Consider the following 15,344-nt stretch of genomic DNA (forward strand, 5'->3'; position numbering starts at 1 on the left):
TTATATAAGGGTGGTACACCCATTCCTGGGAATTACCAAAAGATTTAGTTCTTTGTGCAACAATGGCCCTAGCAGGGGTCACTGGGCTTTCTTGCTAGGCCGCAAGTCCTCCTAACAAAGTCTATTGGGGAGTGTCGAGATTCTTCTGCACCAACCGGCCCCCAAAACCATCTGTTGTCCTAACCTAGGCTGATCACTGTGGAAGGGGTCGCAGAGACAGTCTTATGCCCCAAGCACGTCCCATTCGAACGTTGGTAAGTGTTGACTGTATTTCACTGTATGTTTCATTAATCATTATGTTGCTAAATGTGCTATTGTATATTATATTCATGTAGGGAAAGTGCAGTATTTATAGTTACCCCGCTAGAGAGGCTACGTTAGGACCAGATAGTGGTAATACGGTAGATAGTTAAATTAGGAGGGGCCAGCTGTGGGTAAGACAGGAGCATTTCCTGAAAGCAGTCAGTAGGGCCAGGGAGCCCAGACAGCTCAGCAGGACCTTGGAGCCCACGCAACACAGTGGACCCCGTAACATTGAAAGCTAGAAGCCCAGTCATCCAAGGCCAGGAAGCCATAAATTGCAGCGGCACAGGAATGCAGGTGGCTCTATCATGTGGCAGCTTACTACATGGGCAGATGCCCATATGTCAGGGGTGAAGCAGACAAAGGGTCTCCCAAAAGTAGTGAAGCTGGACAGGGAGGATGCTGCGATACCAGACAAGACGGTACGATCAAGGAGTGTGCTGAAGGTCATGAGGGAGAGCACAGGGAAAGTGAAGGATGTAAACTGTGTGGAACCCTATGTTGATGCTGTAGTGGATTTGGATGTGCTGAGAAAAGATACCAGTAAAATTACCACCAGTTTAAAGTTGGAACTGGACCATGTCTCTATTTGTGTGCTATTGTTGGGAGTGAGCCTGCAACAGACCAGAGGTGACCCTGATGGTTCAGAGAATGGAGAGACAGGTACGCTGAGAAAGGGACATTGTTTGCATGTGTCGGATGGCCAGGGAGTGCTCCAGCAGCTGTCATGTCACAACTACAGCCCTGGCACTACTGTACAGCCCTGGCACCCCTGACAACTGTGCCGTACGTTATGGCTGGAAATGACGGTTCTGCTCACTCGTATTGTCCCTCTGGTTGATGTTTCTTCACAGATCTTCAGTGCTTGACTGTCTGCGGGCGTCTCCTATGCCAGAGGCAGAAAGAGCTTTGTCCCGACTTTCAACGGGCATGATATGGCATCTGCCACTTGGCCGGCATAGTCGGGTCTCTGGGTGTTGTCTGGCTCACGCTTTCCACTGCAGTCTGTCACACTGGCTTCAGCGTTGTCTCTGGTCCACATCTCTTCTTCTTGGAGCCAAATCCTCCTGCGCTTTGGCTTACAGGGCTTTTATATCCAGGAACTGTTATTCAAGGCACCTGACCAGGTCCCGCAAAAGAACTGGCTCCCTCTACAATTTTTCTGGTGCCAATTGGTTCCGCCTGGTTTCGTCCAGCCAGCAGATGACAGTCTTTCTTCACTAATGTCACATCATGCAAGGACTCTTCAGAGGCACCATCACTTCCTCTTACATGTACAGTGGGGCAAAAAAGTATTTAGTCAGTCAGCAATAGTGCAAGTTCCACCACTTAAAAAGATGAGAGGCGTCTGTAATTTACATCATAGGTAGACCTCAACTATGGGAGACAAACTGAGAAAAAAAAACCCAGAAAATCACATTGTCTGTTTTTTTATCATTTTTTTGCATTCTATGGTGGAAAATAAGTATTTGGTCAGAAACAAACAATCAAGGTTTCTGGCTCTCACAGACCTGTAACTTCTTCTTTAAGAGTCTCCTCTTTCCTCCACTCATTACCTGTAGTAATGGCACCTGTTTAAATTTGTTACCAGTATAAAAAGACACCTGTGCACACCCTCAAACAGTCTGACTCCAAACTCCACTATGGTGAAGACCAAAGAGCTGTCAAAGGACACCAGAAACAAAATTGTAGCCCTGCACCAGGCTGGGAAGACTGAATCTGCAATAGCCAACCAGCTTGGAGTGAAGAAATCAACAGTGGGAGCAATAATTAGAAAATGGAAGACATACAAGACCACTGATAATCTCCCTCGATCTGGGGCTCCACGCAAAATCCCACCCCGTGGGGTCAGAATGATCACAAGAACGGTGAGCAAAAATCCCAGAACCACGCGGGGGACCTAGTGAATGAACTGCAGAGAGCTGGGACCAATGTAACAAGGCCTACCATAAGTAACACACTACGCCACCATGGACTCAGATCCTGCAGTGCCAGACGTGTCCCACTGCTTAAGCCAGTACATGTCCGGGCCCGTCTGAAGTTTGCTAGAGAGCATTTGGATGATCCAGAGGAGTTTTGGGAGAATGTCCTATGGTCTGATGAAACCAAACTGGAACTGTTTGGTAGAAACACAACTTTTCGTGTTTGGAGGAAAAAGAATACTGAGTTGCATCCATCAAACACCATACCTACTGTAAAGCATGGTGGTGGAAACATCATGGTTTGGGGCTGTTTCTCTGCAAAGGGGCCAGGACGACTGATCCGGGTACATGAAAGAATGAATGGGGCCATGTATCGTGAAATTTTGAGTGCAAACCTCCTTCCATCAGCAAGGGCATTGAAGATGAAACGTGGCTGGGTCTTTCAACATGACAGTGATCCAAAGCACACCGCCAGGGCAACGAAGGAGTGGCTTCGTAAGAAGCATTTCAAGGTCCTGGAGTGGCCTAGCCAGTCTCCAGATCTCAACCCTATAGAAAACCTTTGGAGGGAGTTGAAAGTCCGTGTTGCCAAGCGAAAAGCCAAAAACATCACTGCTCTAGAGGAGATCTGCATGGAGGAATGGGCAAACATACCAACAACAGTGTGTGGCAACCTTGTGAAGACTTACAGAAAACGTTTGACCTCTGTCATTGCCAACAAAGGATATATTACAAAGTATTGAGATGAAATTTTGTTTCTGACCAAATACTTATTTTCCACCATAATATGCAAATAAAATGTTAAAAAAACAGACAATGTGATTTTCTGGATTTTTTTTTCTCAGTTTGTCTCCCATAGTTGAGGTCTACCTATGATGTAAATTACAGACGCCTCTCATCTTTTTAAGTGGTGGAACTTAGACTATTACTGACTGACTAAATACTTTTTTGTCCCACTGTACATAGAGAGAAACCAGTCAATCACCTTCAACAGCACTGGGATGAGCTGCCCAGGGGAAGCACCGGACTGTTCTGGTCTCCGGCAACGGTTCCCCAACAAAATCTTTAAACTACATCCTCTCTGAAACGCTGGAGAATTTTAATGAATAACAAACCTGACTGCAATCATGCAACCAGGATCCGAGTCTAGCTGTCCACTATTTTGGCAGCATAAATCAGATGACAGGTTCGATTTAAAACTGGTGGTTAAGTTAAAAGAGGGGGCATCTCATCTACAGAAGTGGCCCTATGAACCAGAGAAACTACTAAATATGTAGGTTTGGAGGACCGAATACATCCTAATATTACATGAAAAGGGCCTGTAAGGGCTCTGTTTTGGCACCCGTCAGCCCACAACGACAAGTTGGGCTTCATAAAAGAATGCTACTTTTACTATTGCATAGCAGTTTATGGTACGAGCGATCAGATAATCACAGGTTCCAGCCCCTTTAGGTGGCTAAAAAAGGAAAAAGTCATTTCTAAAATGTTTTTTAGAAGGTTACAAAAAATGAAAAGTTTCCATCGCCTCCGCTTTTTCCCATCCGATCTTTGAGAGTCTACGAAAATCTAAAATGAACTAATCCAGACAATGAACCACAGCAAGAAAAAAAAATATCAAAATATAACTTTTGATTTCTGCAACCAAAAAATGCTATAAAAAGCGATCAAACTATTGTATGTAATAAACAATAAACAAGCCATCATAAAGCTCGAATGAGGGAAAAATGTAAAAAAAAGTTATGTGTCTCAGAACATGGCAACGCAAACTATTCTTTTTTATCAAAATAATGTTTTTCTCTTTCTGTACCCACGAATATATTAAATGAAATATACGAGCTTGGTCTCTAATTGTGCTGACCTAGAGAATTACGGTGCCAGGTCAATTTTACCGCGCTTGTTTTCTAGGCTTGTACGACTATGTTGACGCAACACCAAAATCTTATGGCTCTTGGATGTATGGAAGGAAAAAAGAAAAATTTACAAAATTATTTTCAAAGGGTCCGGTCCAGAAGAGGTTACTATTAACTATGTATTGCTTTAAGTCCCCCGGGAGAAGGTGCTACAGCGAAGATAAGCAAATCTATTTGTACCACCCTGGTCCAATGGTCACTTCAGTATTCTGTGGCCACCGGAGCCCTGAGAACCGAGTCCTACCTTCTGGCATCCCCGACACGACATTGTGTCTGCATAATGATGCAATAATGACGTTGCGCCAAGTCGGCTAATCAAAACAGTAGCTTGGGATGCCTCCTCTAAAATAATACCTTGGCTGCTGGACCAGAGTTATGCAAATTTTTTTTGCTCATCTCTACACAGTAGAGAAAGCTAATACTCTCTGCAAAATTCCTCTAAACCAGGGGCATGCTTACAATGGGTCCCAAGAGGTAAGGGGGCTACTATCACCTCCAAAATGGGTGGAATTGTACATTATGATCAGATGTTGGACTACAAATGGCCAGATATTGTTTTTGCACACTTTTCTGTGTCCACTCCTAAAGATTTTTTTTACAACAGATTACCCAAATGGGTAAATAGGCCCCAAACTACCGTAAGTGATGTAATAAAACACAACTTTTGTTGCTTTTTTGTTTAAAAAAAGGGTCAATAAAATTGAAATTTGCTAAAGCGATCCAATATTTTATTTTATTTGCAATCAGACTCTTAAATTAGAGATTCGTATCTCTTATACTTGCTATCCTAATCAATTACTAGTAATTTATACTGACTAGTCCGTGGCTCAACAGTGAATCACAAGGAAAATGAGGGTAGAACAAAGGCCTTTAGAGGTCCAGCATCTCATTTTGTAACTCATTGTAGCCCCAGTCTCCGGAGGAAGTCTGTCAAGGCGAAACTTGTTGGGGTGGCTAATCTATAACTGATTTTTAGTCGCTTCATTGAGTCTGGTGTGCAGTAATAACATTGATACTTACCTATCAATGTTATTACTGCACACCAGACTCAATGAAGCGAATAAAAATCAGTCAGAGATTAGCCACCCCAACAAGTTTCGCCTTGACAGACTTCCTCCGGAGACTGGGGCTACAATGAGTTACAAAATGAGATGCTGGACCTCTAAAGGCCTTTGTTCTACCCTTATTTTCCCTAAAATGAGCCACTTAAATATCCTCTATTATTTTTTTTTTGCACTCCTGAGCATTATCATCATTGTTGGTGCCTTTTAACGAACAATTGGCAAGAAACCCCTATAAAGGTAATTAAATAAATAATTGCCAACAATTTCTGGGGGGGGGGGGGTTTACACCGATTTGCCACAAATTGATTTTTTTTTTCCTGAACTTACTTTTTGTTTTCGGAACAAACAGCCCATAACGGTGGCATCATTTTTTTTTTGCAAGCAGCGCGCCAACAGCCATTACATACAGTCAGCCCCCCGTTCCTCGGGCGTTTAACAACCCATAGCGAGCGCTTTATGGATCAGACTGTTGATTTCAAATACATAGTAAATTGTCATTCAGAGCTTATGAGCCCCGGAGGAACGTTCTGCTCTTCCCAAAAGACCATTTCAGATTTCCAAAACACATGCTCCTAAATCTCGGGGTTTTATTTCTATGCGAGAGCCTTAATGAAGACTTTTTGATGCAAGATTGTATTTAAGGCAGAAAGCGAGTCAATTTAAGGCTGCACTCCGCTTCGTCAAGTCTTTTGGCTTCTGTTCTTGGAGAACAGTTTACGCGTTAACTAATTGTCCTTAAATGCCGCTCGCTGTTCTTAAAGCTTTTGTCATAAGACGAGAGCTTGTCTCCATAAAATTCATGCAAAGTGAGGAACGCCAACAGCTGCGCGTGGCACCACGGATATGAGGAGTAATGTGCTCGCTATATTCTTGATGTATGCACGCGAAGAGCCTGATCTTGTTTTTTTTACGCCGTCTCCGTACTCGCTCCGGTAGGAAAAAATATCTCTCGTCTTTTACGCATTTTATTTTCCCAGGTAGTGAAAGTAAACACAGACTCCCAGAAGCTTCCCTTGGGGAACATTTCTGTAGAGAAGATAAATTTAGTTTTTCTTCCACGGGTTCTTCGAATACTTAACCAATTATACCGCTGTAATTGCTGAAAGTGGTAAGGAACGGAGGATGTATGAGGAGTCTTGTAAGGGACTCGTCAAACGTTGGAGATTGTATCATAAAAGACAATGAGACATCACAAATACAGAAAAAAACAGGGAAAAATGGATTGTTGGTTTGACCTTTTTTCCGGGAAATGGTGAAGGAGTTCTGTACAGAAGCATACAAAGCTGCGGTACGTCACCGTATGAGTCCATAGCTTCCCTCTGATCAGTCTCTTGCCAGAATGAAAACATATCCTCTTGGCATTTGCCAGGCCAGAAAGTGTCAGGTTAGCATTTTCCGCTACCTATGCCGTGAACCACTAGCATTCCATGGTCCAATCCTCTAGTCCCGCATACACCACTATAATTTTAGTTTGCTTCATGACCTTCTATATTTTCTGCTTTTGGTGAAAATCTGGAATTAAATTGTAATTCCTTAATTAATTCCTTAATTCACCACCGGTTAGGTATCAGTAAAATACTTACCGGTGGCCATCTTCTACTCTTTCCAGAGCAGCTCCAGTCCCAAATTTTTGACCACAGCAGTAACTGCCTGGAAGTCACTGATAATAACGGTTACTATCTCTCTTGGGGTAGGGTCACACGACCATTTACTCCAAATCCAAGAAAATTGGTACAATTATTTTGATCAGACTGTGATCACGGTGACATAAGTTTTTCTCGAATATGGAGAGAAAAAAAAGGTTTCTCCACCTTCTCCATTCTGTCAATTTGTGAAAATCAGACCGCTCTCGGATGTTAACCAATTTTGTGCACGGAACCATAGACCTTCCATTGCCAATTTTGATCTGACACTCAGATCAAAGTTGAACATGTCTCCAATTTTTTCTCAGTCAGAGAGAAAAATCGAATATGTGCACAGCCCCATGGAATATCATAGGTACTAGTGCTGTCTGACATTGAAAAAGACTGTGGTAGTTAGGCAGTGTGTTCCCTAGCAACCAGTCATGACTTATTGATTGACTGACACCATACTTAGTAGTGAGGAGGAAAGCAACCTGCCAGCTTTATACCATGGCTGTTTTCTGAACAACTCAATGCTTATGATGGTCCAGAAGAAGACAACGCCTCTATTGGGCCCAACGGACACCCATTTGACTTGAGTTATCGCCCTGTTTGTAACAGAGAGTAATTTGGGAACTGATGGCCCAGTGATCACTATTCGAGAGATGTCTATGTAATCCCATATGGCCATACAGTCTACATGTGTTACCTTTCAGGGGTGCACCTGAAGCGTCCTTGAGGTAGACGGATACTTTCCAGGGATCAGAAAAATGGCCTAAATTCACAATGCGATTTCCCTGTGGAACGAAACATAGATGAGAATCAATATGACATTGATCGCTTCTTACACCGTGACGGCGTGATGAATACCCTCTGTATACATATAAAATCCGATCTGAGCAGCTGAGAGATGTCTGACAGTCTGGTTGCTAAGGCCGCACCAGTCTTTTCAGTGAGGTTGTCAGGCAGTACATCCCTAGCAACCAGGCTGCCTCAGACTACTTAGGTCCACAGATGAATGTAAAAAATAGGAATCTCCCATATAATACTGGCTACATATGGTATATAAGTGGTATATATGTGTGGTCGGAGGAGGTCATACCTCTTGTACCTCTTTGTCTATCCCAAGAATTGTGTCCTTGTTTGTGGTACAGTAGTCAGAGGTGATCTGTTGCTATGGGAGCAGTCAGAGGTGATCTGTTGCTATGGGAGCAGTCAGAGGTGATCTGTTGCTATGGGAACTTCCTGTTAGTTGTGGATAACTCGCATTCTTGCCTTTACGTTGGTATTACATATAGGATTAGGACATTGGACTGAATCGTGGTGAAAAAAAATAATGAGAACTGTACCTTTTTATCAAAGAAGACAACTTTCGGCTGCACCGGAAGTGGCGCCCAAGCCATCCCTCCGACTGGCTGCACCGCAATATGGATCCCTTGCGGCCTCACATAGACGGTACTGCGGCTTCCAGTGGAACTATTGTATCTACAAGAGAATAGTTAATGGCGCGGCATTATTAACCTGGGCTATAAGGTAAAATTCCTGCTACCTCCCTAGGACTTAGAGGGAGCCTGTCATCCCCAAAATGTTAACTAAACTATTTACACAGGTATGTAGAGGACACGGTTGCTATAAAAATCATACCATTAGTACAGATTTTAGTGATTTTTTTTGGCTTAAAAAATAGTTTTGCATGCAAATCAGGTGTCACGGGTGCACCATTGGCGTGGCCGAAATGTTAGCGGCCCTTTACGAGACCTCAGTTTGTATATTGAGCACAGTTACATGATGCGAGCACTGCTGCCTGATCCGTGCCGCATTGCCACATATTGTCATGGCCGGCACCTGTCAGCAGTACAAAACCAGGTGGTAGCCGCAGACAGGATCCGGTGATGCGAGCCAACAATGGCTCCTGTCTGCAGCCGCCGCTCGGTACGGTCCTGCAGACAGGAGCCGACAATAACATTATGTGAGAGCAGCTGCAGAGTTCAGGCAGTGCTATCAAAATATGGCAGTGTTCATTGTGCAAATTGGGGGCCGTAATGAAGCCCCTTCAAAAAATGTTTATGCCATCTAAATTACTAAAAGCTATACTATAGGTATGGATTTTTAAAGGGGCTACGTCTCCTACATACCTATACAGATGGCTTAGTTGGTATTTTAGAGTGAAATACTCCCTTTAAGGGCACAATCAGATGGCTGTATTACTCACGGGAGGATCACATCACAATCCTTGGACTGGCCGTCGACTGTCCTGACCTGAGCGTGACATCTGCACAAAAATACAGGCTGTCACACTCATGTCAGGATAGCCAATGGCCAGTCCAAGCATTGTGATGCAATCCTCGCACGAGTAATATGGCCATCTGACTGCGCCCTAAAGATAAAAGTCAGGTCACCTATGCAAAATCTTTTATAAATCACCACCATGTGCTATATAAAATACTGATGTTATCCTATGGAACGGGAACCCTTGCAGTCCATTAGGCAGCAATGGCAACTTATGCACTTATACATAGGGGTTGTCTTATGAATGCAATTCCAGTCCTTGTACAGCATAAGACGTCATAAACGGGTTTTTCATCTTCATAAATCAGTGCTGCTCTGAAGTTGACTGGATGGTTGGAGCCATCCGGCTTCGTTGTCCTTGTACTCTTCTGATCCCATAAACACAAAGTTGCTATTGCTTGCGAATATTGACGAAAGCACCATTTGGGCCAGTAACACAGCCATGCTGCTGTAACAAAACATAAATCATCAGGAAGATGCCTTTCCCCCCATCCCCGGCAAGTAAGAAAAATGGAATGCTTTCCCGAAGATCAGGAGACAACCCTTCAGGAAGAATTTGACCCTCTCCAGAATATTACATAGGGGACCATGATTCCAAGACTTTTTCTTGAATCAAGCGTGTCAGGGGGGAATGTCCTGGTGAGCGATGGTTTCCTCCAGCAAAATTAGCTCAGTCATTGGCTCACACGGTAGATGTCCATAAGTTCCTTCCTTCTGGCGGAGAGTTATTTTGCATACTTGGTCTACCCATGGAGCATTGCCTGTAAGAACAGTCCCTTTTAGAGCACCCGCATATTTATTTTAGAAATGACTGTTTCCATTAGGTCTTAGACAATTGCCCTCGTAATTTTCTGAAAACTAATTTCCACTGGAGGAAAAGAGTGAACATTGTAGTCGATAATCACAAGCTCCTGCAACTTCCCGGGATCAGTGATTGCGGAGCTTAAAGAACTTTTTGTTACCATTTTATAAACCTCCCCCATGCCACACCCCCTCTACATTTAGATTCCCGCCCCTGAGGATCATATGTTTGGACACCAGAGCTCCATCACGGGATAAGAACCTTCCAGAGATTTATCGAGACCTTTATCAAGGAGCTCCCCAGAACTTCCAGGGGGGTCAGCAAGTATGATTTCATTCCTTGTCCCCCATCATAGGAGAGGAGGGTCGGCTTCCTATGAAATTGGCCACACTCTGCATATGATTTGATTCTGAGCCACACTGTGTACAGCACTGCAAAATAGGTTGGTGCTATGTAAGGATCCGGAAATAAACTGCACAATAGCAAAGTGTCCCACCCCAGACATTAAAAGGGTTATCCAAGACTAAATAATTTTAAAATGGGGCTAAAAACTAGCAAACATGTAGGAGAAAATAACCTATCTGCCTGTTGTGCCCTCTGCAGGCATAAAATGCTCTTGGCAGGGATTCAGTGGCTTCAGCTGACTTATTTTCCGGTCTGCTCTGTTGAATGGGTGTGACTGCTGACGTCATGCTGATTGACAGCCGATGCTCTCTGCTGCCTAACTGCGAAGAGCTGCAGTCAATCAGCATGTCGACAGTCACACCCCATGGACAGAGCATCCCAGAAAATGAAGATCTGCTCTGTTGACTGGGCAAGACTGCTGACGTCATGCTGATTGACAGCCGATGCTCTCTGCTGCCTAACTGCGAGGAGCTGCAGTCAATCAGCATGTCGACAGTCACACCCCATGGACAGAGCATCCCAGAAAATGAAGAGCTGCTCTGTTGACTGGGCGAGACTGCTGACGTCATGCTGATTGACAGCCGATGCTCTCTGCTGTCTAACTGCGGGGAGCTGCAGTCAATCAGCATGTCGACAGTCACACCCCATGGACAGAGCATCCCGGAAAAAGAAGAGCTGCTCTGTTGACTGGGCAAGACTGCTGACGTCATGCTGACTGACGGCCGATGCTCTCTGCTGCCTAACTGCGGAGAGCTGCAGTCAATCAGCACGTCGACAGTCACACCCCATGGACAGAGCATCCCGGAAAAAGAAGATTTGCTCTGTTGATATTGAGCAGCTGAATCGCTGGCAGGAGCGGTTCATGACTACTTTGTCGGTGCGGGGTAGAGCAGGCGGGTAGATAGCAATTAGGTGACTGTTTTTTCTTTTCAAATCTGTAAAAGAAAAGAAGTCTACACTTACTAAACATCACATCCTGCAACTTTCTAATTTACTTTGTGTTTCAATTCCAGACCTGTTTAAGGATCTCGGTACAGGCGCTGCCTTTCACAGGGTCATGCAGTTCAGGAATGCTGTAAGCTGCGTTTACAGCTTTTAGAAGACTTTTTTTTTTTTTGGGGGGGGGGGAATTCTTAATTCTGCCCCCGTAATGCCATAGGTGATGATACTTGGTTTACTTTCCACATGGCAGGTCTGCAAAATGACCGACTTATCCGTGCCTCCTGCACAGCTCCTTAATGTCACGACTCCCCAGGTGGTGCCAGGAAAGTGCCTGCAGATCACCCAGGGAGAGGCGTTATTACACTGCACCCCACGGTTTCCGATGCCTCGCACAGACATTACATGCTCTATTTAAGTATTCCTAATGTTCCTCCTCCGAAGCTTCATTGCGGGGATGAGCGTCTAGCACACATCTCCCCCAGAAAGACACACAGGTTAATTCACCATCACCAATGTAAAGAGAAAGGCAATGCCCTTTATTATATGGAAACAGCCATTGCAATCGCTTCATTCTAACGGGGTATTGGAAACAAGTTGGGGTACAAGTCTGCAGACATTCTATGTGACTGCAGACTTGTGAATCCTCACATTGTGTGCACTATGCGCTGTGAGGATTCTCTGGTGCTGGGAGATGGTGGTCACGCGATCATAAGTATGAGATAAGCAAATTCTTGGCCACATTCCGACTAGACGTGTCAGGCCTCATTGGCGCGGCGCACACGTCTAGTCGGCATGTGACATCATGTATACAAATTCTCACATAATTGCAGTTACAAGCCCCACACTGGAGAATCCTCGCAGCACACCGCGCTCGCAATATGAGGATTTGATTTACAAGTCTGCAGTTACTTAAAGTGAATGAAGACTTGTACCCTAGGGCTGATTGTTTTAGGACTAGGTGTCTTGTGCCTCCAAGTCAACGCTTCTGTTTCACTCTGTCCCCACCACTGATTAGGAACCTTCTGTCTATGCGCAGTGTACACCGAAAGCTTCAATGACGAAAGCAGTGATTGCTTCAAAATGACAGCCTGCAGACTGGAATCAGGGTCTCAGCCCCACTCTCAGATTACATAGCAAAAACCTGTTCACAGATTCGTTTTAAGAGTACTAAAACTGCCAAGGAATGGGGGGGGGGGTAAACTTATTTTATAGATTTGGTGCTTCCTTTACTGTGACCATACTGCTTATTTGGCAATATTTTTCTACTCTGTAAGTTGTTTTTAAGGGCAATCGATATAGTTGACCACACTGTGGAGATTGGAAATGCAGGTGAGGGGCATGGGAAGCATCCTTCTCAGTGCCCTCCCCTGCATATCTGCCACACTAAGGGTACTTATAATGCAGTGGTGTATCCAACCTACTTGGTTTAAGAATGTCAGTAAAGAATGTGAATGCAGGGGAGGGGCACTCTATAGGGTCATCCCACCTCAGTGCCCGCCCCTGATTATATGCCACACTTAAAGGGTAGTTTAAGAATGTAAGAGCAGACAGTAAAGAATGTGAATGCAGGGGAGGGGCACTCTATAGGGTCATTCCACCTCAGTACCTGCCCCTGATTATTTGCCACACTTAAAGGGTAGTTTAAGAATGTAAGAGCAGACAGTAAAGAATGTGAATGCAGGAGAAGGGCACTCTATAGGGTCATCCCACCTCAGTACCTGCCCCTGATTATTTGCCACACTTAAAGGGTAGTTTAAGAATGTAAGAGCAGACAGTAAAGAATGTGAATGCAGGAGAGGGGCACTCTATAGGGTCATCCCACCTCAGTGCCCGCCCCTGATTATTTGCCACACTTAAAGGGTAGTTTAAGAATGTCAGAGCAGAGAGTAAAGAATGTGAATGCAGGGGAGGGGCACTCTATAGGGTCATCCCACCTCAGTGCCCGACCCTGATTATATGCCACACTTAAAGGGTAGTTTAAGAATGTCAGAGCAGACAGTAAAGAATGTGAATGCAGGAGAAGGGCACTCTATAGGGTCATCCCACCTCAGTGCCCGCCCCTGATTATATGCCACACTTAAAGGGTAGTTTAAGAATGTCAGAGCAGACAGTAAAGAATGTGAATGCAGGAGAGGGGCACTCTATAGGACCATCCCACCTCAGTGCCCGCCCCTGATTATATGCCACACTTAAAGGGTAGTTTAAGAATGTCAGAGCAGACAGTAAAGAATGTGAATGCAGGGGAGGGGCACTCTATAGGGTCATCCCACCTCAGTGCCCGACCCTGATTATATGACACACTTAAAGGGTAGTTTAAGAATGTCAGAGCAGACAGTAAAGAATGTGAATGCAGGGGAGGGGCACTCTATAGGGTCATCCCACCTCAGTACCTGCCCCTGATTATATGCCACACTTAAAGGGTAGTTTAAGAATGTCAGAGCAGACAGTAAAGAATGTGAATGCAGGAGAAGGGCACTCTATAGGGTCATCCCACCTCAGTGCCCGCCCCTGATTATATGCCACACTTAAAGGGTAGTTTAAGAATGTCAGAGCAGACAGTAAAGAATGTGAATGCAGGGGAGGGGCACTCTATAGGGTCATCCCACCTCAGTGCCCGCCCCTGATTATATGCCACACTTAAAGGGTAGTTTAAGAATGTCAGAGCAGACAGTAAAGAATGTGAATGCAGGGGAGGGGCACTCTATAGGGTCATCCCACCTCAGTACCTGCCCCTGATTATATGCCACACTTAAAGGGTAGTTTAAGAATGTCAGAGCAGACAGTAAAGAATGTGAATGCAGGAGAGGGGCACTCTATAGGGTCATCCCACCTCAGTACCTGCCCCTGATTATTTGCCACACTTAAAGGGTAGTTTAAGAATGTCAGAGCAGACAGTAAAGAATGTGAATGCAGGAGAAGGGCACTCTATAGGGTCATCCCACCTCAGTGCCCGACCCTGATTATATGCCACACTTAAAGGGTAGTTTAAGAATGTAAGAGCAGACAGTAAAGAATGTGAATGCAGGGGAGGGGCACTCTATAGGGTCATCCCACCTCAGTGCCCGCCCCTGATTATATGCCACACTTAAAGGGTAGTTTAAGAATGTAAGAGCAGACAGTACAGAATGTGAATGCAGGGGAGGGGCACTCTATAGGGTCATCCCACTTCAGTGCCCGCCCCTGATTATTTGCCACACTTAAAGGGTAGTTTAAGAATGTCAGAGCAGACAGTAAAGAATGTGAATGCAGGAGAGGGGCACTCTATAGGGTCATCCCACCTCAGTGCCCGCCCCTGATTATATGCCACACTTAAAGGGTAGTTTAAGAATGTCAGAGCAGACAGTAAAGAATGTGAATGCAGGAGAGGGGCACTCTATAGGGTCATCCCACCTCAGTACCTGCCCCTGATTATTTGCCACACTTAAAGGGTAGTTTAAGAATGTCAGAGCAGACAGTAAAGAATGTAAATGCAGGAGAAGGGCACTCTATAGGGTCATCCCACCTCAGTGCCCGACCCTGATTATATGCCACACTTAAAGGGTAGTTTAAGAATGTAAGAGCAGACAGTAAAGAATGTGTATGCAGGGGAGGGGCACTCTATAGGGTCATTCCACCTCAGTGCCCGCCCCTGATTATATGCCACACTTAAAGGGTAGTTTAAGAATGTAAGAGCAGACAGTAAAGAATGTGAATGCAGGGGAGGGGCACTCTATAGGGTCATTCCACCTCAGTGCCCGCCCCTGATTATATGCCACACTTAAAGGGTAGTTTAAGAATGTAAGAGCAGACAGTAAAGAATGTGAATGCAGGGGAGGGGCACTCTATAGGGTCATTCCACCTCAGTGCCCGCCCCTGATTATATGCCACACTTAAAGGGTAGTTTAAGAATGTCAGAGCAGACAGTAAAGAATGTGAATGCAGGTGAGGGGCACTCTATAGGGTCATCCCACCTCAGTGCCCGACCCTGATTATATGCCACACTTAAAGGGTAGTTTAAGAATGTCAGAGCAGACAGTAAAGAATGTGAATGCAGGAGAGGGGCACTCTATAGGACCATCCCACCTCAGTGCCCGCCCCTGATTATA

At 44.9% G+C, this 15,344-nt stretch overlaps 1 protein-coding gene across 1 annotated transcript in view; it reads right to left on the reverse strand.

The window, feature by feature from the left end:
- The window catches only part of PKHD1 (PKHD1 ciliary IPT domain containing fibrocystin/polyductin), a 918,515-nt gene that overhangs the window by 71,720 nt on the left and 831,451 nt on the right, over nucleotides 1-15,344 (reverse strand). Inside the window, exons 61-62 of the mRNA XM_069726855.1 lie at nucleotides 8,171-8,297; nucleotides 7,531-7,618 (exon numbers count right to left, since the gene is read on the reverse strand). Coding sequence (XP_069582956.1) covers nucleotides 7,531-7,618; nucleotides 8,171-8,297 — 215 coding nt within the window. The remainder of the gene's footprint in view (nucleotides 1-7,530; nucleotides 7,619-8,170; nucleotides 8,298-15,344) is intronic.

Source organism: Ranitomeya imitator, chromosome 5, assembly GCF_032444005.1.
Source record: "Ranitomeya imitator isolate aRanImi1 chromosome 5, aRanImi1.pri, whole genome shotgun sequence".
Lineage (NCBI taxonomy): Eukaryota > Metazoa > Chordata > Amphibia > Anura > Dendrobatidae > Ranitomeya > Ranitomeya imitator.